The 25,830-nt window shown below is 39.5% G+C and overlaps 1 protein-coding gene across 3 annotated transcripts; it reads left to right on the top strand.

The window, feature by feature from the left end:
• The first annotated feature begins 1,066 nt into the window (after nt 1–1,066).
• Nucleotides 1,067–25,758, top strand: arhgap27 (Rho GTPase activating protein 27). Of its 3 annotated transcripts, none has more exons than XM_051417489.1 (18): nt 1,067–1,213; nt 2,540–3,357; nt 13,306–13,779; nt 14,915–15,154; nt 16,672–16,752; nt 16,884–17,006; nt 18,095–18,181; nt 19,944–20,011; nt 20,167–20,263; nt 21,402–21,503; nt 21,800–21,898; nt 22,408–22,519; nt 22,626–22,760; nt 23,562–23,660; nt 23,765–23,842; nt 24,003–24,134; nt 24,279–24,384; nt 24,502–25,758. In XM_051417489.1, exons 2-18 carry the CDS (start codon nt 2,599–2,601, stop codon nt 24,677–24,679), a joined length of 2,970 nt encoding a protein of 989 aa, XP_051273449.1. In that variant the 5' UTR covers nt 1,067–1,213; nt 2,540–2,598; the 3' UTR covers nt 24,680–25,758. The 3 variants fall into 3 exon arrangements, with proteins under 3 accessions (XP_051273449.1, XP_051273448.1, XP_051273447.1); XM_051417488.1 differs by lacking the exon at nt 1,067–1,213 and adding an exon at nt 2,367–2,409 and having other exon boundaries at nt 20,167–20,254; XM_051417487.1 differs by lacking the exon at nt 1,067–1,213 and adding an exon at nt 2,367–2,409.
• Nucleotides 25,759–25,830: the final 72 nt, after the last annotated feature.

Raw genomic sequence — 25,830 nt, 5'->3', positions numbered from 1 at the left:
TGTACTGGTCCGTCAGTGGCAACTAGTGTTAGTCTGTGGGAGTTATACAGTGTTGAACGTATTAACATAAGTTTAGAATTAACCACCGATAAATGTGATTATTTAAATGTGTTTTATATTGTAACAGTGCTACATTATACTTCATATTGTATGTACAAAGAAAACTGGTGAAACCAACCTTTAAACTTCTTAAAAAGTAAATATAAGTAATAAAACAACACATTAATAATGCTTCATTATGCTTTGTTTTAACTTATCTAATGTTCGTGCCATATTCAAGTAGTTTTTGGCAAAGTTATTTGGAGTTAGAGTTCTATTATTATGTCTTTTTAACCCCATATTAATTACACTAGTTGAGAAAATACATTTCTTTATACAAACTGCCCTAAATCCAAAGAAAAGTGACACACAGACCAACATACAGATGGGTGACAGCCAGGTAAAGGTAAGACCTGAATGAATGAGTGGAGAAACATGACATTGTTATTGAGTGACTGGGTGAGAATTAAAATGATGTGAAGCAATTAAAACACCCTTAAAAATAAAGTTTCTGTCTTTGAAAAAGAGGTTGATTGCATTTAACCTGGAAATCCCGCAGAGGACAAACGCATGCACCAAATATGGTGAAGCAGTGGTAACAGCAGCAACTAATGCACATACAGAGACAAACAAACCTCCTTGTGTGTTTTCTTGACATTTACACAACAGAATCTGTGGTATTATAATGACTTATCGAGTTGTAAACACTTCCTTGTGCTCTTTTGTGTGCCTATCATCAAATAATGAGTATAGTAGTCTGCTTTAATGTCTACATTTGAATTCAAGAAGTTTGTTGCTGTTGTAGTGTTGCTGTGCTGGTAATGGAGTAATGCCTGAATGAATCACCACCCTGCCACTCTTTCCACTCACCCCCTCCTCCTCTCTCTGTCAGTGAGGTGCCATAAAGAGAATGCACGAATATCAAGAATACATTGGGAACTATGGTGGAAGTCAAACTTCCCATTTCTTGTGGCTTTTGTGCTGTAATGCATCACCTCGCCTCTTTCAGTACAGAAACACGCACAGAACAGGAAATAAGAGCTCAGTAGGCGAGCAGAAACAATACATGTATGCGGCAGTTTGAGCTCTGTGACTCCGGCGCCTTAGATACAAAACTGCTTCAAGGTTGTCTGAGCGACATCCAATGACGGGAAATTATTGGAAACAAAATCAGGCAAGTAGACAAAATATTATCCCACACTGAAGCTTCGGGATATGTTAGTTCTCTTATTTTTGAGTCTGTTTTTTTAGCTTGAAATTGTATTCTAATTCATTGAAGCTTACTTATTAACTCTACCTTTTGTAAAATAATATAGAACAAACTAAATCAACATGACACTGTGAGTTAAACTTAACTTGGAAATGATTTGTAGATTTCTCAGTAATTTTCCTTCATGTTTATTTACTATTTTCTTTATTTATTTTTTTTTAGCATTTTCTCTATGAATTTTACAATGCACATAGAATATCAGCATTCATAAGTTAACTCACACCTAATTAAACTAATGTAAATGTTAAGATTTCTTAATGTTTCTAATATATGTACTATAGGAGACAACAAACAGCTGTAAATACTGAGTGATTAATGGATGAAACATATCCTGATAAGTCAAACTGAGATTGCTAGGAGACGTCTGACTGACGCTGAGACGCAGTTGGTGCAGGCTTCCTGTTTTGTGGCTAAGCAGTTTTCAGTATGCTGCTCTCGTGGTCTAAGACTAAGTTTGAGTTGAACTTGTTTTGCAGCAAATGGAAACAACTTCCTGTCTATTCCTGTGCACAGAAATAGAGTTTTTTTTTTTTTACCTCTGCCAGCCTACAGGAACCTTTCTTGTAAATCAGAAAGCGTATGATATTGTAAATCTCTAAACATGGACGGATTATTGGACGAGGCCACTGAGCACAGGCATGGGGCCCAAGGGGTCACACAAAAACAACAACAAAAGCGATAAAAAAACAAGTACAGGGATGCAAAACAGCGAGAAACATATACAAAACAATCATAAGGACACTCAAAATGACGACAAAGAGATACATGACTACAAACAGGATGATCACAGGAGAGATACAGAACAACCACAGAGCGACTACAAAAAGATGCAAAATCACTACAAAGAGACATAAATCAATAAAAGGGATGAACAATAGACAACAAAAGATATAAAATGACAATATAGAGGCACAAAATGACTACAAAGAGACTCAACATGACTATAAAGAGAAACAAGACAACCACAAAGATTTATTTTCAGTCTGTGTGTCTTGCTGCTATGTTGAAGCATGGGTGGGCTTTCACATGTCTGTGCCCAGGGGCTGTCTCATAATACTTCCATGACATTAACATGCCAGCGGGAATCAAGGTGAAAAGAGGTAACGTGTTTCTGTAGGTGGAAGTGTGTGTGTGTGTGTGTGTGTGTGTGTGTGTGTGTGTGTGTGTGTGTGTAGTAACTGTAACCCACTGACTGAATTTTGTTCAATTTCACATTTCGTTTATTTCCAGCTCCAGGATGTCAACACTGTATCCACATTAACACAGAGGCCGCACGGGTGCACCGGAGCATGGAGCTAGTGTCAGTGCAGTATCACTTTGAGTATACAGCGAAGGATGGTCGCCTTGTGTCCATAAAGCCCAATGAAAGCTACATCCTGATCTCCAAGACCAATGAGCACTGGTGGCACGTCCGCAAAGACCAGCACGCCAAACCCTTTTATGTCCCTGCGCAGTATGTGAAGGAGCTGAAGCCTGGTCCTCATAAGTTGGATTCATCTGAGTGTGTGACTGACAGGAAGCCAGCGGGTATGGCTGGCGTAACACCGGTGATTCGAGTATCAGCTCGGGATATTTCAAGGGAGACGCACCGCTTCTCCACTTTTGGCTTCTGTGAGGACATACCAGATGTGAAGCCCTGTGAGACTCTGATGGGAGAGCAGACCACCAGCAGCTCCGCACACACCCCGGATAATATAAAGAAACGCAATTCAACAGGTTTTTCATTTAACTCGGCAAAACCTCTGCAAACTGATGGCTCGCAACTGTACGCAAAAGTGCCAAAGGTCAGAGACGAACAGTCAAAAAGCTCGCCGCAGGATGATAAAGTAGAACAGCCACAGGCTCTTCTACACGATGACGATATGGACTTCCCTTTACCCCCTAATTCACCTATTTATGACACCATACCACAGCTAAACTTACCAGAATTTGACATTTCTGAGCTGCCTGATCCTGTTGATTTAAATGACACATTAATGTTTGAGCAGCAGAATTTGAGTCAAACAGCAGAAGCGACTTCTTCTGCTGACACACTTCCCATGGAGAAGGTAAGGTTTTCATTCAATATGACTTTTTTTTTTTTTTTATTGTTTTCATTCATCATTCTGTAGTCTCACTCAAGCATGAGGTATGAAAATATGGCATGAGTTCACAGCCAGGAGAGGGCGCACTTTTATTATGTAAAAAGGTAAACTTGGTCTACTGCAGTAAAGTGGTTAAAGAAGGGTTCATGTTGTCTTTGAATATTGAATTAAAGTAGACTTTTTTTGCACTGATGAACAGCAAAACACCCTTATATATATATATATATATATATATACCAAAATGAAACAAAGAGATCTAAATGAATTAGGAATATAAAATAAACATCGCTCGTTTGCACTTTAAGGGATCATAGGAGAAAAAGGTGAGGAACTCCTGCCCTTTATTGATGATACAGTGTTAGTAAGCATGATGAAATCTCAGCCCACTTAAACTTAATGTCATACTTCAGTGATTTCACTTCCTGCGAACCAGATCTCATAACTTTCATTTATCTAGAAGGTGAAGTTCATCAAGTGTAAACACTGTAGCGGGGTTTATTGTGGTTAAACCGTGGGGGTTCTGGGCGTTTTGGAGTGGGTGGACATTTGGAGCAGTCCTGGGAAGAATACATGCCAATTGTTTAAACTTAAAAACTTGCTGACTTGCAGTTTTCACCAACCATCCTTCATTCAGATCCAGAAGTTGAGTAACATAACAGAACTATTAAAAAACACAAGTACTCATCATAATCATAAGTGATATATTGAAGTATTATTATAGTATTATTATAAATATTATATTTTCACATTATTATTATTATTATTTATTATTATTAATAAATTGATACTATATTTTAATGTTGTGGTTGGTCTAAGTGAAATTAATTTGAACTACCTTATATATTTTAAATAAATTATTATGTAATAGTTTTAGTGTTATACTAAGCCTATATATTATATACGTGGATCATTAATTATCTCTGATGCAATACCTTTATGTCTATATTACTGTTTTAGTTGAGGTGGAGCTCTGTTTAACCACGTTTTATACTGTTGTGTATAAAAATGCATGATGTGTTTTGTTTATAAAATCTTAATCTGAAAGTAATGCTGTCAAATGTAGCAGAGACAGAAAAGTACAATATTTCCCTGTGAAATGTAGTGGAGTATTTATAAATGTATGTACAGTGTACACGTAACCTCAAATTCAGCCAAAAAATAACATTTTCGGACTAAAAATATCTTTTACATATATATATTTATATATCCGACACCTTCTTCTTCCTTCTGAAAATCTGGCGCCTACATTACCCACAATGCATGTAGCCTCGAGCTGGTAGTCTCACGAGGAGCGGGCTACTGGTATGGTAAACTCACTTTTTTTTTTTTAATTATCAAAACTTGACTCCAACTGACGCTGACTCTAGTGACATCACTTGAGGCAATTGCGCGCCTCACCCTCTGGAGCCAAAAAATATGACTTTTTTTTTTTCACACATTAGTCCCCAATTTAGACATACTTTGATGTGCAAATTCAACTTTAAGCACACTACTTGAGTAAATCTACTAATTTATTTCCCACTAACTGATTAGGGCTATTCCCTTTGATTAGATTTCAGATACAGACTGAATCACTTGACACTTCCTCGCAGTGAAGGTCCTGACTTGGAATACAGTGTTGGGTTGAGTTCACGGTATGTGTGCCAGCTCATCAGCATATGAATGGCCGGCCAGTCCCCCTTCATGCCATTTGAATGGGCGAAAAGAGGTGTTTCTTGAATACATCAGTAAAAAGCAGCTGATTCAGGGGCTCTAGTGTTGGTCCAGTTTCTGCGGGCGTGGAGTCACTTTCACCGGGTGTGTATTTTATAAATGCTGCTTGAACTTTTCTGAAGTTTGGTGATCTGTTTGGGAAGCGCTGGAGGCTTCTGGTGCGGGAATCGGGCTTTTTTTTTTTTTTTTTTTTTTAAGGCTGGAGGAGTAAAAGAGGGAGGGTTTGTTTTAGGGCTTGCAAATGTTGCGTTACAAGCCAATGGTGTGAGCCTAGAACAGGTAACAAACAGGTAGTGTCGGCTGGGTGGTGTCTTGTGAGGAAAGGAAGGAGTTAAATCCCCAAAGCTGTTCCCCGCAGCCACTCCCAAACCTCCAGCTGCTACCTGGTTTCCCCAGCACCGGTGGCGATCCGGGGAATTGTGATTAACCGCACCGCGGGGATACGGTGAAGCGTCTGTGAATACACTATAACCCATCTCTCCTGCTTCCCTGCGTCTGGATGCAGTTGGTTGAATGTAAGCGACACGGAAAAAAAAACAAACAAACTTTAGTTTCAGGTAAGTTTCACGGAAGTTACCTTTGTTTTTTTGCACCTGTTGCAAGGTTACAGGATAGGAGTCAGTTTGTGAAGGAGAAAGTCTTTTTTTTACTCAGATGTGTGTGGCTCTTTGACTCATGTAATGGCTGCAGCCTCTCCGACTATACCCAGTGATTGTGTGTGCATCATAACACTGTAATTACCAGCACAGCCTTATCGCTTTACAGAGAGGGTTGTATTACTTTAACACCATTAGATACACGGATATACGGATTCCTCCATTTTTTAACAAGTATAATTTGTGTTTCTGTTTCTCCTCCGTGGTGAGGGGGGAGCATGAATGAATCCCCACACTTGTAACATGACTGTGGACGTGCCAGGACCCCTCAAGTGCATTAATTCTCACCCTACAATGGAGGGGCCATCTCCATGGTGATGTGAGGGGGTCTGGCCTGACTCCCAACAAGCAGGGCTTTAGAGCTTTTAGTGCCAGCCCTGCCATCCAGTTGGCCTGTGTGTGCATATGTAATGTGCAGAACTTGCAATTAGCTCGAATGTAGGTCGCTTAATATCCAGGGTGTGTAGGCTGTTCTTTGGTCTCAGATGGGATATTAAGTTCGGTAAGTGGATGACAAATCCAGTTGGGATAGGGAATCAAAAGTTTGGTTAGTTCTAACTTGCAGAAAAAAAGAAAAACACACTTGAATGCATATTCAGGCCTGTTTTGTTTTATGGTGATGTTCTTCTTATTGTTCCATTATGTTGATGTCTTTTCTTATAGCTGTTCATGGCACCAGTTTGTCTGTACTCTTTGTAAGAACCCCTTTCTGAATGTCCGTGATGAATATTGAACACAGCATATCCAATGGATCTTTATCACTTTGTTTAGATAATTGCCACAAGGGGTCCAATGTCCCATTGATCTTTGGCGGCTAAAAAAAAGTGACCCTGTTTTGCCCTCTTCTGCACATCGTAGCCTTGCCAATTGGATATTTTGCCATTTAAAACTGAACTGCTGTGGCCCATTCTTCTTAGCCTCATCGAGAGCACCTCACCTACAAGAGCGCAGTCATTCCTGCTGCTCGGACCAAATCAAATGCCAAAAAACTGCTCCAACAGGTAGTGTGAGAGTGCCTCGTCAGACCTCTTTGTACATGCCTGCATGACACAACACATGAGTCTAACAAGGTGCGTGTAGCTTTCGCTCCCTGACCTGGAAGGGCCTTTCATCTTCACTATTCTTTGGTCATATTGTATAAACTGTTGAAAACTGATGCATTTTTGCTGTTTTCCAGACAGTTTGCAAGATTTACATAGCACAGTCTGTGTCAGTTTGCGCTTTGACGAGCAGCCTAGATGCATCTCACACGCTTGTGCACATTTTTCCATCTGAACTGTATGTTCTGAATGGTTCCTCATATAAGATGTGACAGTACAGAGTTTGTGCCTCTCATGTATTACCATTATATTCAAGTCACAGAGCAAAGCATGCAGGGTAATTTACCACCATATGTGACCTTTCTGAAGGTATTTCCAGAATCCTCAAAGACATTTTCTGTCTGTTGCGTGATAAAAAAGTATTTTTACGCCTTTTGTCAAAGTACACTAACTCAGGTGGCCAGATATGACACATTACTCATTTGTAAAACGTAAGCAAAATATTAACACATTATTTTGTATGAAAATGAAAAATAGTGGAAATAAACATCAAAATTTACCAACAGAATTGATAAAAAAGTGTTTACATTTGGTTGTAACATTGATGAAGGAGATATGTAATTTCTTGGTACTATCCGTGTGGATTATGAATTACAGTCATAACTTGGCAAACAGGTTATGAATCTCTTTTACTGTGCAACAGACAGAATATTCATCATCCACATGATTAGAAGAGTATTTGAGGATTCTTAAAATACCTTCAGAACAGAAGGTCGCTGTGTGTTTCTTTAGAAAAACTCATGTTCATCTCTGTGACTCAGATATAATGTGAACATATGAGAGACCCTCAGTCTTTCAGAAGCATGTTAATGAACAATATGATTATCAGGCTCAGGATTACAATGTAGTGTGCCTATGCAAAGCAAGGTAAGAGAAAGCAGAAAGTCTGCATTTTTCTTGACTTTTGCTTTGACTTTCATCACCTCGAGACATAGACAAATGAACTACAAAGTACAGTAAAGCTAATCTAAAGGGAGCTACAGCTTGTCTTTAGCAAGAATTGAATGAGTCATATGCATGGGAATGTCTTTTGTGTCATTACTATTTGCAGAATGTCTTTGTAAAGTTGTAATGATATGCTCAATTATAGTAATCCTATCTTTTAGTGAATCCTACCTTGAACACAATGGTGTCTTACTGTTGTTATTAGTGCAGAGCAGAAGGTCCCCAAACCAAAAATCACAGCCGAGATCCTGAATATTTTAGACAAACTGTGTTCACTTTGTTTGCATGCTGACTTGCACCTGCAACTAAACATGAAGGTGGCATCTTTGCAAAACAATGGGGTTTCCATTTCCAATTGCCTCAGACAGCATTGCAACAACTCTGTGTAAAATATTTCCCCTCCTACACAGAAGACACTTCACCTTCAGAGAATGAGTGGGAGAAATCTGTCATGAACAAGCAATATCAGCAGGTTTTTGTATGACGGCATGCAGACCTGACCTGAAGTGCAGAGATAAGAACGTGATAAGCTGATGGATTCCACGTTGGGCATTTCTGGAGTTATCCTGGATTCTGGGCCATGAGGAGTGTGATGTAAGAGGGAAGGTGGAGCCAGATTGATTCAATAGCTCAACTGTGTGCTTTGTGGCGTGATTTGGGCCCCAATTTGGAACTCCATTGTTTGATTGGATGAGTGCTAATGTGGTTAAGTAATCAAGCAGATTGCTGCTTCATGCATTGCTGAGGGCAGAGAGTTGTCTGCTCTGTGCTGAAGGGTTTTTACCCTAAATCAGGCTCGACAACGGTCTTCAAGCCTTAAACGCAGTTGTCGAAAAGTAGTGTTATTGAACAGCAGTTTTCAGTTTTTCATATCAGACAGAGCTGCTGTAACGTGAACGATATCTTTCACCAAAATTCAGAAACAGCTGCTTAATGTTTTCATTGTTTTTCTTAGGAACATTTGAATGGCAAACGATCTTCTGTCCAGCCACTGAATGTGAAATGTTGTGGATGTTCCAGGAAGCATTGATTCACCACTGCCATGATACACCCTGGGACTTATAAAGCAATCAACAAGCATAGATGTAGCAGTTAAAGTTGCCCACAACCCTCAAAAACTAATTTGGGATTAACCCTTGCCTCCATAAAAACAGCCACAAGTTGCCCTGCCTGCTGTGTGCAGACGTTGTTCATGTAGAAGGAAGTGTTGATTGAACAATTGGCCCTTAAACCAGACTTCCTGTTTTAAGCATTCATCCAACACAATGTCTCATCAGCCTCTCTAAAGCAGCTCTCTCATTACATTGTGGGAACATTATTGCTTCCCTTTTTTTTCCCTTAATAGAGTGACCTCCTGCGCGAGGGTAGAGTACTGTACAGCTGCAGCACACATCCTTCCTTTGAGTATATCCCTAAACTAAAAGGCACCTTTAAAAAAAGAAAAATGTCAATTTTTTATCATATGGCCACACAAGCAGGAAGTGGGTTGAAGTGACCTGCAAAGTTTATGTTGCTCTCTGCTCTCTATCTAACCCTCTTCTCTGTCTTGTTTTCATTGCCTCTTTCTGCTTTTGGCTCTTAGCACGCAGACAGCTACCCTCTACCCCCTTATCCTGCGCACAGGAATTCATGCATATGAGCACACAAACACAGACGCTGACACACACGCACACACGTCTCACCCAGTCCTCACACAGTCCCTTCCTGCTGCTATTGTAACAGAGCTCACAGTTCTCCTTTCTATCTGGGCTGCAACTGTCGCAGCTGCTGCGAGAGGAGGATGTGTGCCTGAGGGTGTGTTCACAAATGTGCGTTCAGCTCTCTCCCATCACAAGTTGATCAAACGTGGTCGCCGCATGCTTGAGTCAGTTGAGTTTGGTGTTCGTTTGTCCATTTGGATATATGGCTTCTCCAAGTAGAACGAAATAAACATGATGGACATGTACTCGAGGGTTTGGTCAAGTCACCGGGCCAAGCAGGGCTTGACTCTGCCAGTGGTTCCTCAGGTAGGTGATTGCATGGCCATAAGCATTTTTTTTTACTACATTGTAAAATTTCAGTCTCTGTGGTCAGTGTAATTTCAGCCTATATATTTTGATAACAGTCTTGCTTCCTGGTTTGCGTAAACATGTCACCTCTGCAGTTCTTTTCCTGTTCAGTGGCGTAAATAGTGAACTCTCAGTGCTGAATGTTTGTTCTGATGTTTTCGATTTTTAGTTTGGATGTTACAGAACCCTTTTTATGTGTCCTTATTGTGTTAAATGGCATGGACTTTAGTCTCAAAAAAGGTAGTTTTCACCTGCACATAGCAGCAATAAACGCTGTATTCATGTGTTTACGTTTGAATTTGACAGTTTCACTTCTTGACACCTGCTTTCAGTGAGTATTTCAGTCAGTTCTCGAGAACATGAACACGTGATATGATGTGTATTGTCTTACTGATGTACACTATGCAGCTGCGCCAAAATAAAAGAGACAAAAACATTTTACAACTAAACAAAGCGATTTATTTTCCGAAGGGGCAGAAGAAGTATTCAGATCCTTTACTTAAGTTAAAGCACTGATATATTCGTTTAGAAATACTCCTTTACAAGTAACAGTCCTGCATTCAGAATCCTAAGTAAAAACACAAGTATTACCAGCAAAGTGTAGTATAAAAAGTAAAAGAAAAATACCCCCTGTGAGTGATGTATTTGTGCGCGATCTTATTGTTTTTAATGCTTATATGATATATAATATGAGCATCGTTTTCCCACTGTAGCTGGTTGAGGTGTAGCTTGTTTTAATTTCTTTATATGATATAAGGTAATTCAGTGGTTACAACCATGACCTCTTTTGTACATCACTAAACCTTAAATTAAACCACCAGACATCTTTTTGTAAGGTGTCAGACAAAAAGGTTAAAAACGGCTTTAAGCTTTAATAATGCATTGCATTTTATATGATGTGTTTTTGTATGTAAAATCTTGAAAAGTAACTACAGCTGTCAAATAAATGTGCTGTAAAAAAGTACAATATTTTCTTCTGAAAAGTAGTCAAGTAGAAGTATAAAGTAGCATAAAATGAACTTAATATTAGTGCTAAATATAGTGCTTGAGAAAATGTACTGTAGTTGGACTGACGTATTTGCATGCTAGTATCCAGTCGCATTCCCTTCAAAGTGGTGGAAATTCGATCATTATATGATTCACATCATAGCGTTTGCTTATATCTGCTCGCACAGTTTTCCTTTCATTGCATATAGGATGGGGGCATTCCAATGGAGCTATTTCAGACATCATTGATGCAGCTCTTTCATTTCCTCTGTCTGCTTCTGTGTGTTGTGGAATCAATCTGTTTCAGGGTCAGTTGTCTGGTTGTCCGCATTGTTTGCCTCGTGGTTATATTGAGATCAATGATGAAGCAATGTCAGCTAATTGATAACACTGAATAGGCAGCTAACAAACGCACAGTTGATCATGAAATCGATCATTTTATTTTATTATTTTATTATTTTATTTTATTCACTTTTATATTCGTCTGTTGAGCTCCTGAGTCTGTTTGCAGCAAGTATTTGCACCCAAGTGAAAATACTCCATTACATGTTCTACATTACAAGTCCTGCATTCAAAAGCTTACTTCAGTAAACATATGGAAGTTTTAGAATCTAAATGTACCACACTTAAAGGTCCGGTGTGCAGCATTTTGGAGGATGTATTGGTAGAAATGGAATATAATATTTATAGGTATGTTTTCTTCAGTGTATAATCACCCAAATATAGGAATCTTGTTACTTTAGAATGAGCTGTTTTTATCTACCGATGCTGCGGGTCACTTTCCATGTCAGCTGCTGTGTTGAACCACCATTGTTTCTACAGTAGCCCAGAACGCACTAACCAACGTTTCGTCGCCACCATATACTTTCTCTCTTTTGTGCTTGGAAGGGGAAGGTGAAGGTCAAGGGGGTTGCAATCTGCAACTACACCTCTTGATGCCTCCTACACACAGGTCATCTAAACCATTGTGTGTGTAAGTAGCATTTTACTGTAATGATCGGTTGAGGTGGAGAAAATGTTAACTAGCTGGTAGAGCTGGTGCCCCATGTGCCGGTCCTGGGTCCTGGCTGCAGCGGCCGAGGGTTCGAGTCCAACCAGAGGCCCTTTGCTGCGTGTCTTCTCCTTTCCTGTCCATCTCTCAAGCTGTCCGGTCAAATAAAGTATTCTTACTTTATAAAAGAAAATAAGACTTAATGGACTCAATTACGCACTAAAATGACCTGATAAAAAGGTTTTTGTGCACTGCACTTCTGTCAAATAGATGTAGTTCAGTAAAAAGTACAATACTCGCTTCTCAAATGTTGTGGAGTAGACGCATGAAGTAGGATGACATCTAACACCTCAAGTGTTGGCTTCTCTGACATTTTTCTTCTTAGCGCTGCTTATTTAGCACAGTGATGAACAGACGCAGCACATATACACGCAGGTCTAAGGTCTTGGTAAATATAGACTATGAGGCTAGCTGAAAGACAAGAGGCAGTGTACTCTGAGAGAGGCAGCAGCCTCTCTTTGTCTTTGTGCCATCATGATGGCGTTTAAACGACGATGCAAGGCGTTAGATCCCAGGAGAGTTACGGTCAGGAATAAAGCCCTCGGTGGAGCACAGGTGAGAGACAACTTAAAGAAAGATGACATTGTTTTTATTTTAGCAGGGGGCATTTCAAGTGTAACTGTGACACTTTTTATTGCATCACAGTTTCAGTGTTCTGAGGACAGAGGCAGCCTTTCATCACATCTCAGTTTCACTCCAATTGTCGTTCTGTAAACAAATTAGTTTGGGTGTTCGTGCCCATTTGCATATGTTCTGCCAGCCAGTTGAATCATGTGGAGCTCTGTACATGACATTTCAAGTTATGACAGCTCTCTAATAGACGGAAACTGAAAATGCAGTTTGTTTTTAAGAGTGATGAATACTTTTTATTCATTATTGGACATTATTGGCTAGTGGCTTTGTAGCATGGCAAGACTAGTCTGGTGGTGAAGTTTAACCTACTTTTTAGTCCTCTGCAGTTAGCCTGTGGTCAGCTGCTATCTCTGATACGGTAGTATGGTAACACACCACAGAATGGCATATTGACCAATGCAGGCATAAACTGGACAGGTTTTTTGTGCGCTTGGGTGTTTTTGTGCACAATAAATGATACTAGAATTAGGTAGTGATCGTTGTTGTGGGAGGAACGTCTCTGTGGTGTGTGTTTTTCTGCTGTAGGCTACTTCCTGTGCTCTTTAAGATCCGGAAGCCTGACTTACTGAGCGCTATACTAAGAACATTGGGCTGAAGGCTGGTGCTAGACACAACTTATTATATTGTTTAAAAATGTAATTTGCATGCATGTTTTACTTTTTAAAAAAATGTCAAAGCCCACACACACTGTATCTACATTAACTTCAGTCCTTGTTCTGTAGAAGCACTCTGTGGATGTACTTGAGTTTCTACATCTCCCTTTTTTGGCCTCTTCACAGGTGGAGAATCAAAGTCTCCGGTCAGCCGTGTACGTCAATGTAGCACAACTTCGCAAAAGCATCTCTGAGTCTCCCCCCTCAGCTCCTTCGTCCTACTCTCCTTCCTACCTTGACCAAGAGGGATGGGAGGTGCATGTTGACGAAGAAAGTGGACAGGAGTACTACTACCACCCCACTACGGGGCGCACCACCTGGGATAACCCCTTTCTAGACTCCCCCACGGACCCTGAGCGGTTCCCCGCCGAGGAGCCTTGTTCCCCCTCACCTCCTCAGTCTCCTGCCCTTTCTCCATCCACTGCCTCCCCCCCTGCGTGGACCTCAGACTGGGAGCAGTTGGTTGATGAGAGTAGCGGTCGCCCCTACTTCTACAACCCGATGTCTGGGGAGACGTCCTGGGAGCCTCCAGAGCAGCTGAGCCCGTATCCCCCTCTGATGGAGCCAATGAGTGTGCACAGGTTTCACGAGGACGGGCCGGTAAGGACAGCCTGGCTGCTCTACTTTGCTTCTCTCTTTCTCCTGTTTTAGCTTCACCCAGGGGAAAGCTGTAAATACAGTCTGCTTTTAATGGAATTAAATCTCCTGCACCTACATAGCAGACAGGACTCATTTTCATTAGGAAAGCCCACAGCACCAGTGCAGAATGTCCCCAACAGTAGTGTCCCTAACTTTAAAAGAACATATACATTTGTCCTCATTTTGAATTAATTCAAGTGTTCAAGACAATCAGAGTCTTTGGAGGATTCAAGACATGTCAGGAAATGTCCAAATGCTTCACTTCATAGGAGTATGTTGAAGCAAATTATCTCACACAAGCAAAAAGTGACCCTGTTTCTGCCCCATACTGGCTTTTTTGAGCTAGAAAACAACATTAATGGGCCAAGAAAGAATAATACTTTGAGGCTGCGGAAACCTATTTGTCTAAGTCATGGCAAAGTCATTGAGCTCGGAATCAGGGTCACAGAGGGAAATGATTCAGCTGACATTATTTAGTGAGATGTAGCAACATTTCAACACAAAAACATGAACTAAGGCAATGTCCAGTGCCAGTCCTATTACAGTAATTACTGCAATGGTTCCCAAACCTGGAGGTGGGGAATCAAGTAATGATTAAAGGACAAGTTTCAAATTTTTTGGAAATATGCTTAGACCTAGATGAGAATATCAACATGTCACTCTCACGACAGTTTGTTGAATATTAAACTTCCAGTTAACTTAGCTCACCATGAAGTCTGAAACCGGGAGAAACAGCTTGCCTGACTGTCCAGTAGGTAACAAAATCCTCGTACCAGCACTTCTTACATGCTAGAGGACTCCAGGAAGTAACTGTTCCAGACCAATATAAGCCATTTTTACACTTTGAATATTGTACAGATTAAACTGTGAGATACACTGTGTTAAGTAGAGAGCTTTAGATTAGCTGGTAGGTAGATTATCTGTTAGCTGTAGCTTCCTATTTACCTTACAGCTGCTCTTCTAACTCATCTAACTAACTCATCTCAGCCAGATTTCTTGGCTACAAAGGGCCACAAGCCAGAAAGGTTGGGAACCAATACGCTGCTTTATATTCTACCTGTATTTGTATTAATGTACACCGTGTTTCCATCCCCAGCCTCCTCTACCTGAGGAGGACTATCCCCCGGAGGATTACCCAGCTCCTGATCCACCGGAAGGCTACGAGGATCTCCATGCCACGGGCCCTCCAACCCTCCCTAAAGAGTACACACTCAGTCATATTAGCCGGACCGTCATCCCGAGGGCCAACCTGGACCGCAGTACTCCAGCTGGTTGGAACCTCAATGTGGATCCTCATGGGACCTGGGTGTTCACCAGTGAACACTCTCCAGAGCAGGTAGCTCCAAGGACTGACTGATAACAACAGGGGACATGGAGGAAGATGGAAGTTTAGTCCATAAAGGCCCTAAATACAGTTAAGATAGCCTTCATTTTAGCCTGCAAAACACAAATTGTTGATTTTAGTATTTCTGATACTTTATTGCTTCAAACATAGACATTGACAATGACAAGCACTTAGTTTGAAGCATGATGTTTGATTGCAGAAATTATTTTTAGGGTCTTTGTTAGGGTGATTGCGAGTGGCTCTCTTTAGTCTTGAGGCCTGGGTATGTTTGAGATGAACTAGTTTGGTGGGGCTCACAGTCTTCCCTCAAAGGCATTCACAGTGTTGCATGTTGTTCTTATGTTACATAAGAAAAGTGACAGAAGTAGTGTGAAGAATGAAAGACTCTACAGCTATGCTTGCACCTTTGTGAGGCTATACTTAGACACAGCGGTTCTGATAAATGCTAAAGTCAGCATACTAACATCCTCACTGTCATGATGCCAGTATGTCGATGTTTAGCAGCTATAGTGTTTGTCTTGTTTAGCTTTTTAGACAGATTGATAGACAGGCGTGAGACAGGACAACAGAAAATAATAAAGTGACGATTATAGAATAGAATAGATGAAATTATATGCCAATAAGTCTATAAGAAAAAGATCTGACACAGTGTATTGACTCACCCCGATTGAGCCAGCTGGAAGAGGAGTTGTACAGTCTGATTGCAGAAGACAATCGATAGAAAGCTAACAATTGCTCAGCAGGACTAAACAGTTGGTTATGGTAATCATCATTTATTCCATGCGATCCATACAGTAGCTCATACACTCAAAACCATAAATGTGAACCTCAGGGTGATGCTATAGGATGGGCAAAGTGTGGGAACCGTGAATGTCCATCTAATAGAGAGATAGAGATATTGAGATATTTTGAGACATTTTGACATATAAGATGTAAAGTTTTGACCAAGATTTAGACTAACACTCCTACACATTAAATAATAACACTGGTATGGCTGAGGAGGCAGCTAGAGAGAAAAGATTTTCTCACTTACCACGCACGCACCTTGCCAGTCACTGAGTGACGTGGGCATAAATGTAAAATTATTGGTTTTGGAAAGTTACAAAAACTCCGCCCCAATTCAGACATTGGAAAGGTGTGGGTGAAGGGGCTTTAAGAAGCCGCTGGGCCAACTGACAAGCACTTCGTCTGAAGCATGCTGATGCCTTTACAATGTGCAATAATGTTGAATGATCACACAGGGAGCACAAATAATACTAAAATAGTAGTATAGCCTCACTGTGCAACATCTCTGTGTCATCTACCTTACTGTCTTATCCTTACTATTGATATAGGGTATTCTTTTAATTCCAAAGTCTTTAAATATTCATATAATATACATAAATATACTGTATAGGGGAGGAACTCTATTGTAGATTTAAGTCATTGGAACTACTTCCAACTTCTTATTTGGGAAGTAACAGGAATTTTGAGTCATATTTAACTAAAACATTTTTGTTATTTAACAGTGGATCAAGTCTGTGGATGATCGAGGGCAGACCTACTACTATCTAAAAGACGGCTCCAGGTCTCAGTGGAACCTGCCTGAGGTAAAGACCTTCCCTGCATGGGGATCAGTGGAAAGCAGTTTGTTTGTGATGTCCAAACAAACGAATCCAGCCAACAAGTAGATATAAGCAGTGGTAAATAAACTAAACAAACTGTGCTTTGGATCCTCCAGGCCCCTGTAACATCTGGCCAGTCCAGGATGGACAATGGCTATGAGGCAGACAATGCGTCAGTCATCAAAAACTGGAGACACACCATGGGACCTGCACAGTTCAGCTCAGCCCAGGATGACGGGGTACACACACACACTCAGGCCTGCATGTACATGCTGTATAACACATCCAGGGTGTGTCAGCCGGCTTAAACAGAAAGTTTTAGTCAGGCAGACGTTGTGAGGGTGAGTCCCTGTTTAACAACGGACACTCCCAGGCTTTCAAACCCTTATTTAGCAAGGCAAATCAACTGCAGTGGAGTCGTATTTACACTAACAGCCTGAGGACAGAGCTGCAGAGGGAGGGCTACAATTGTACACAAACACACGGGAGTTGCCGGATACAAATATGGGGTATTTTTTCCAACTGAGCAGCTCAGGGGTTCAGCACCTTGCCCAAGGGCACAACAGTGGTAGCAGTGTGTCCATTTAACAAAAAGTGATCTGATCCGTTGATAATGTTTGTCGATGTTTCTTGAATTGGCACACATACGGTGTAAATACAGACTACATGGCCAAAGGTATGTGGATCTGGCTGCTGGCATTTGCTCCCATTCAGCCTCAAGATGTTTGTGGATAACGCCTCCCTCAGAGTCCAGTTCATTCCAAAGGTGTCAGTCTTTTTATAACAAGAAAGGAACAAACCCAAACTGTTGACACAAAGTTAGACGCACACTATTTTATAATATATCACTCTATGCTGTAACATTAAGAATTCCCTTATTTCAAAGTTAGACGCTTATTAGCCCAAACCGTGAAAAACAGCCCGAGATCTAAAGTACACAAAAGTATGTGGACACCCCTGTCATGTTCTGGCCATATAGTGTTTGTTTTTATTAATGTGAAGAATGGAAGTGATGATAAAGACTATGTAGGCGTGGTTTGAATAAGTGCGAATGTTTTTTTTAAACTGATATTAATATAATATATATTTTTCCATTATTGCATGTAGAAATTTACAAGAATACAATAAAATACATGAAATTAGTCTGAAAATTGTCTTTTTTGAGCATTTAGTGCTGTATTTTTTCACAATCAAAGCTACTCTCGAGACACAATGAACTTAAATTTTATCTGGTGATTTCTGGTTATTCTAAATAAAAATCCTAAAATCTCCTTCTTCTTCTTCTTCTTCTTCTTCTTCTTCTTCTTGTTCTACCCCTGTTGTTCAGAGGTTTGTCCCAACTCACAGGAGGAACACGTCAGACTACAGCAGCGACAGCTCCAGTACGGGAAACTCTCCAGAGACCCAGCACAACGTGAGTTTAACTTGTCTGCCTATGCTTGTACCTCCAGAATTACTCCAGGCAAAAAAAAAATTACAGTTAGTTACCCAGTAAGTACTGGGACCTGCCCCCGTGTCTGAATGGTGTTCTGTGTCTCTCTCTTAAGGCTTTTGGGTTTAGACCCTGGAGAAACCCCTATTATCTGACCTCAAGGTGGCTGCGCTATAACGTGGGTTGTTAGTTTGAGCATCCACCTGAGCCTGATTCATAAATAGCAGCGTCTATCTATGATGGGCAAAAGGTGTGACTTTAGATCACTCAAAGAGCATTTCTTTCATTTCAGCAGACGTGTTTCATTCCCTACATCAAGTGTTACATCGTTTTAAGCCTACCGCTTCATTTAGTGGTGGATTTCCGTGATGTTAAACCAAGTTGGCTACCTCCATTCACCTATACCAGTGGTTCCCAACCTTTTTCCTTAAGGGACCTCTACCTGTGTCATTCAGTAAACTGATGACCCCTGACCTTATAGTCAATGCATAATAAGACAGAACGAGTGATAAACTACAATTAACTCAAATAGTCAACACAGGAAGTTGCTGTGTAAAATCTTAAAAATGAGCAGATTTTTTCAGAGATGCTATTTTAAGGACATTTTTATAAAAAATCTCTGACTGTAATATGTATTTTTTAAATTCCTAACAATGATACATACTTATTAGGCTTCTTTTTTGAAAAATTCAGTGTTTTCTTCTCATTGTTCTATTAGCTCTTTTGCTAATGCAGGCCTCACGACCGTCCGTAAAGCTTTGGAGAAGCCCCTAGTGAAGGTCCTGACCCCCAGGTTGGGAACCAATGATCTATACCATATAGAAATTTGAGGTCATGTCTCACAGGTAGTTCAGGGATTGTTCCACCACACACTTCACTGCAATGTTTGACTTGTAAATGACAACCAAAAATATCACAAACAACAACTTCACAGTTCCTCAACATGTCACAGTACTTGTTACTGCTAAATGGCTCCTTTACACCTTCACCACAAATTAAGTTTTAATCTTCCATCAGCGTTTTCATTCAGTCACAGTCCAGAAAAGTGCATCTTTACTGCTTTAACATGCTAAACACAGTTGTCTGTTGTTCAGCAGCAGTTTCTGCCCGAGTGGCACTGACGAAATGCCAACCACAGAAATAAATGTTCCTTTTTTACCATAAACACACACACTGTCGTTTATGTGGAGTCAAAGATACGTATAGAAAACTGCGGCCTGAAACACTCACTTCACCAAATTTGCAGCTAAAAATAGCCTCCAATAAAAGCACTATTTACTTCTGTTTCAGTGTTAGCTATGATCTACAGTGGCCCTTTCATATTATTACTGAGCCTTTTTAAAGAATTTAACTATATATTTGTGACCCATTTTTGAACATTTTTGTTAAGATTCAATGAGCTTGAGGCTTAGTGTCAGAGACAGTTAAATAATGAGAGACGGACTAACACATTGTTGGTTTTGGTTTCATCCTTTAATCATATACAGTATGGACTAAATATATTGTTGATTTCAATATAGTGATGTTAAAGTATTGCTGAAAGCTCTCAATGGATGATGCATATAAGGAATAAATAATTGTGCACATATTGTGACAGAGAAGTTTGCATATGAACATAATCTTCATGCATGGCTTTATTGATGACGTTTGTATCCCTCATATCATCACATAACTTTACACATGAGCCCAACAATCACAGATAGTCTAGAAAGAATTAAAACGTTGTGTTCTTTTACATTTTCAGGTGCAGAACTTAGAGAAAGCCGGGATTCTCAACAAAACAAAAGTGTGTGAGAACGGCAAGAAAGTAAGGTAAGCTTAAACTTCACTTTGAGGTTGTTGGGTTTGTTTTGCAGGTATGAACCACTCACATTTCATTTTTTTGGGTTTGGAGTCATGTGTCATCTCCCCCAAAGCTCTCTCCACTGCTTTGTTGTGTGGGAGTGACGGTTATTCCCCCATTTCAGGAAAAACTGGACCCAGACGTGGACGGTTCTCCTCGGAGGAGTGCTGACGTTCCATAAAGACCCAAAGTCTGCAGCCACGGGGGCCTCGGTACGATATGTACGCACTGCTGCAACCTAACTAAGTACATTTACTGAAGTGCTAGTACAAATTGGAGAATTGTCTTTTTACTCTGCTACATTTATTTGACAGCTTTAGTTGAAAAATGAAGATGTTTGCGTAAAAAAACATTAAAAGCTTCCCCAAAGGTACATATGAGTAGAGCTGAAACAATGAGTTGATTGACAGAAAATGAATTGGCAACTATTTTGATCATTGTTCAAGTTATATTTCATGCAAAAATATTATGGTTCAAATCTGAGGATTTTTTGGGGCTGATATTATTTTTTATTTTTTTATATCAGTACTAGTACTTTAATGCTTTAAGTATATTTTCCTGATTATAATTTTACTTAAAGAATCAACAAGGAACTTTAAACTCTTGTTGATTCTGGCGTCCCCTGTGGACAAAAGCTGTAGTGCTTCTGCAGCCTCGTTTAATTGATTTCAAGGGGAATCCGACCTGTTTTGACCCAGTGGCAGGCATTAAGAATAACTATACAGAAATAGCCAAACGTCTCACTAATGGTCTTGTGTGCTTATGTAGGTCATATAGATACATCAGTATTAAACTGATACCAGTTTAACCAGTTAAAAACTCCTTGTAGTAGTTAGGTCTTTTACTTGTCATCAAGTATTTTCACTGTGTAGTATTAGTACTTTAAAATAAAGGATATAAGTACTTCCTCAAACACTTCCTCAAAGAAAGGAGTCTCAGAGTGGAGAGTGTTCATGTGTTAATAAGAAGCTGTGACACCTGAATGCTGTATACCTGCTTGTGTTGCATTCTGTACATTTCTGAGAGGGGTTGTAGCTGGGTGCGAAGTTATATTATAGATAGAATTAACCACAAACTTTTTTCTTTATTTGTAACTTTCAACACATTGCCTGAACCTTTTCTATATACTCTGCCCTTTTTTCGGTGTCACGTTTCATACCTAATAAAGAGAATGAAACATTAAACTGCAGCACAATGCAGGCTGATGTCACCTTTAGGAGGAGTGAAGGCACAGACAAGCCCTCAGGCCACAAGCTGACAGGGACAGTCACAGCTTTTGTTTAACGCAGCTTGTTTCTTGGAATGCCACACCGTCAGTTTCGTAAACAGCTGAATTTTTTTTTTTTTTACTCCACGCAGAACAAGACCAATCAAATCGTTCCAGAGGTCACAGTTGACCTGCGAGGAGCGACGATTGGCTGGGCCTCAAAGGACAAATCCAGCAAAAAGAATGTTTTAGAGGTTTGTTGACATGGAAAATAATGTGTGATGTTGTTATCTTAAGCAAATAACACGTGCTTATATTTTTATCTCTGTTATCTCCATTTCAGAACAGTGTGTGATTCATAGAGTATATTTCTGCCTCTCAACTCAAACATGATCTCATGTATTTATATCCAATATTAAAATATTATATGTTACGAGTTAATGAGCAAAAGAAAATCATCTGGGAGTGATCTAAATGTGATTTGTGATTCGTGTAATTATTGCTTCCTAAAATAAGTCTGATGAATTGTATCTCATTATCTCTCCTCCAGTTAAAAGGCAAGAACGGTGTGGAGTATCTGATACAGTACGACACAGAAAGCATCATCAGTGACTGGCACAAAGTGTTAACAGACACCATACGACAACTGGTAACTCCTTTCATTGGATATAATTGTGAAGGTTATCCACAGTAAACTGAAAAAAATCTCCAGCTTTGTCAAAACATTTCTTTCTGTAATTGTCTTGAATTATTCAAACCTAACTTAAAGTAATCATTTGACATTTTGGGAAATATGCTTATTCGCTTTACAGACAGTGGCGGTGTCATTGCAGTGTCTGTTTCTTGAAACAAGAAAGATAATAGCAGATTGCATTTTATTTTCCGAAATACTTTAAATATGTTGATTTACATTGGAAATACTCTTAACGCACTGGCAGATTTAGCTATTTTAAGAAAAATGCACTGAATTAGAAATAGAAAATTAACATGAGAAGAAGCAGATTTTTGCAGTGTAAAAAATGTGATTGTCCTTTTGTATGACTCATGTCTTCATTTTGATAAATAATTCATTAAATACTGATTAATTCAACTTAAATTCTGATAACTGTGCTGTGTAAAACCTCAGTTTGATTGACTCACTGTGTATCTGTGCATCAGGAGTACCAGGACCATCATTCAGAGGAGGAGGAAGGGGACTTGTATGAGAAGATCGCCTGCACGGATGCAGCGCGAGATGACAAGGTTGTAGGCGCCGTGGAGAAGCGAAGACGTAAGTTTAAAAACTGTGGCATGAATGATGTAATCGTTTTGACCCAATTAGATATATCAGGCTACTGTAAGAGCCATTTTAAATGTCTAACATTGGCTTTTTCCAGCCTCCAGGACAACCGTCACGCCCTCATCCAGCTCTGCAGGAGATACGGACCAGAAGAGGGTTCGGACCAAGCTGATGAAGTTCCTCATGAAGCGGCCCACGCTGCAGTCTGTCAAGGAGAAAGGCTACATCCGAGGTAAACAGCCACAACGTTATATAAGGTTATTTTCAGGCGGTGGCTGATTTGAATAGAAATTTCATCCTACCAGACTTTAAACCATCTACTATTTTTAAGTGGTTATACATGTTTTTAAACACCAGCAGTTTTTCTATTTTCCATTACACATTTCATTTCAATGTGTTCAATGATGTTTCAATTATTTTTTGCAGAAAGTTACAAATTAATTTACTCACCACCACAGTTACAATCATGCCCAGTTTTAATTGACGTACTGACAAATCACTTCACACACAGCCTGTGCAGTCTTATTACAATCAATCAATCAATCAATCAATCAATCACTATGAATATATGATAGCACATTGTGTATATTTTGTAAAAGAACAAACCTTTTTTATATTCTGATGCTCATTTCACTGTTATTCTGCATACTGCATGAACAAATTGGAATAAGAATCGTTTCGTATTAATTTCCTACTGCTTATATTATATATATTTTTTAAATTGTACTACTGCTCATATGCATATTATAATCTGTAACAATGTAATGTATACTTTTTATAGTAGTTGTTATACGTATAATGTTGAAATGGTGGGTTTTGTGTAGTTATGTAACCCCAACAACTGAAATTATATCTATATTTGTTCTTTTTATATTATATATTCCCAATGTTACAACACATTTCTGTCTTCTTATTGTATGTGTTACTAGAATTACCAGTATGTTCAATATTAATATATTCTATGGGATGATAATACCGCTACTACAACTACTACTATTACTGTTATTGCTCATAATGTTCTTATTCCCTGCAGACAATGTATTTGGTTGCCATCTGGCCACGCTGTGTACCCAAGAGAGAACCACAGTTCCCAGTTTTGTGGAGAAATGCATCAAAGCAGTAGAAAAGAGAGGTAAACACCTTTGTTTGTATCACTGCCTGAATCATATTAAAGTATTTTTTTGCTGTGTTGCAGTATAGAAGATGACTTACTGGTGCTGATGTGTTGGTTTACAGGGTTAGACATTGATGGACTCTACAGAGTGAGTGGAAACCTCGCTGTCATTCAGAAACTACGCTTCAAGGCTGATCACGGTAAAGTTTACAACAAATTAATTAACATCAGAAATTACTTTACATACAGAGGAAGCAGAGGATCCATAGTGCATTGAAGGCGGCCCTGCAGTATCTCGCTGTAGACAGCAGCGCCCCCTGCTGTGCTTTAATGGGCTTTGTACCTGTTGTGTTAAAACAGAGGAGCTGGACCTCGAGGACGGCCAGTGGGAGGACGTTCATGTCATCACCGGAGCGCTGAAGTTGTTTTTCCGAGAGCTTCCTGAGCCACTTTTCCCATACAGCCACTTTAATAGGTTCATCTCAGCCATCAGTAAGCAGATTTTTAGATCCAATCATCTAATTTTAACAGACTAAAGCACCCGTTCTAGGACAAACCTTAATCTTAATTATGGTACATAAACTTAATGATGCATCTGTGGTTGGTAGATTAATAACTTTTGTCCTGTTTTTCAAGGAATTGCTGATTACAACACAAAACTGTCTCACATGTATGAACTGGTCCAAACACTTCCTCCTGCAAATCATGATACAATGAAACTCCTTTTTGGACATTTACGCAGGTATGCATCCATTTTTTAAATATTTGTTTTGTTTTATCCTGTTTGAGAACTTGTAACAGATAAGTAACAGGAAAATGATGATGCCTCACATAATCATCCCATTTTTTCCTCTGCCAGGGTCATTCAATATGGGGAAGACAATCGCATGACTGTGCAGAATGTGGCAATTGTATTCGGCCCGACTCTGCTTCGGCCAGAGACGGAGTCAGCCAACATCACCATGCATATGGTCTTTCAGAACCAGATCGTGGAGTTCATCCTGAATGAATACGAGCGTATCTTCTACTCGAGCTAAAGCAGTCACAAGCCTCCAGTGCGGAACCGGGCAAACGTCTAAATGTGCTCAAGTTATTTGAAGTGCTAGATTTACCTTTGCATGCACATAGACAGCTTCAGTGCGACATCTAAAATGAAACTCTGCTTGTAAAATAAGTTGAAGGGCCTTTCAGGTTTTCTTTGCTCAAAATATTTGAGGTTTAACCACGTAAAACAAATTAGATAAAGGGATCTTCAGATGGTCTTTGCTGAGAATATTTGAAGCATGTTTAACCACTGTTTTGTCCAGATTTACTCCATAGGAGGCTGACACTGTTAGAACTATCTTTGGCAGTATTTTAGGATTGGAAATCAGGCCACACGGGTGTCAACAGGTGTGGTTTGGTTTCCCGTCTCAGAGCTATTGAGCCTGTTGCTTGGGTGGAAGAAGGACTGTATCATATTGCTCTCTCTAGCTGTCTTAATCTCACAAAGTCACTTTCTGGAGATTTTAATTGTTAATTGTTATTTTCAATTGTTTTGGTTCGCTATGGTAACAGAACCCAAGTCAAACCTGGACGGATGCATTAATGCTCTCTTAAAGAAAATGATCAATGACCGCTTCCATCTTTATTTTAGAAAGTTTAATGACATTTAAACATTGTTTTAAATTTGAAATTACAGTATATCACATATGGCAATAACTGAGATTGTATTCTAATATTGTGTTTTTGTTTTTCAGTCTCATTTCTACCCATGAATTTTGTTGTAATATAGAAATGTATAAAAAGAAATATTAATACCAGCCTCTTGCTGTGAAGCGGATGGTGACATAGAATACTTGTGCAACCTATAGTTTATTTCCACTGAATTGTAAAATGCCATTTTTCAATCATGCTGTACTTGGAGAAACTGTATAAATAACACCTTAGAAGTATAAACTAGTGATACATTTTTGAAAGTTGGCAGTAAAATCAGTCTGAACCATGAACCAGAAAAGTGGATTCTAGAAGAGATTTATGTATGACCTGTAAATAGAAATAGACGGCATATTTATGCTGAAAGTTGTTGAAAATGCACAAGTTATTCCATAATAAAAAATAACTTTGTAAAAAAGAACAGCTGTTATTTATTCCTGTCAAAAGGCTCATGAAAACATGTCTGTAAATATAAACATGGGTGGAAGTCACA

Source organism: Dicentrarchus labrax, unplaced genomic scaffold (assembly GCF_905237075.1).
Source record: "Dicentrarchus labrax unplaced genomic scaffold, dlabrax2021, whole genome shotgun sequence".
Classification (NCBI taxonomy): Eukaryota; Metazoa; Chordata; class Actinopteri; family Moronidae; genus Dicentrarchus; species Dicentrarchus labrax.
This window is presented reverse-complemented; position numbering and strand designations above follow the sequence as displayed.

What these genes read in the sequence shown, in the direction of transcription:
- arhgap27 (XM_051417487.1), top strand. Translation starts at nt 2,382, where the DNA reads ATGCCAGCGGGAATCAAGGTGAAAAGAG. An exon ending in CAGACACCATACGACAACTG is followed by an intron (nt 21,899 to 22,407) that starts GTAACTCCTTTC and finishes TCTGTGCATCAG; the next exon opens with GAGTACCAGGACCATCATTC. An exon ending in CGCCGTGGAGAAGCGAAGAC is followed by an intron (nt 22,520 to 22,625) that starts GTAAGTTTAAAA and finishes GGCTTTTTCCAG; the next exon opens with CCTCCAGGACAACCGTCACG.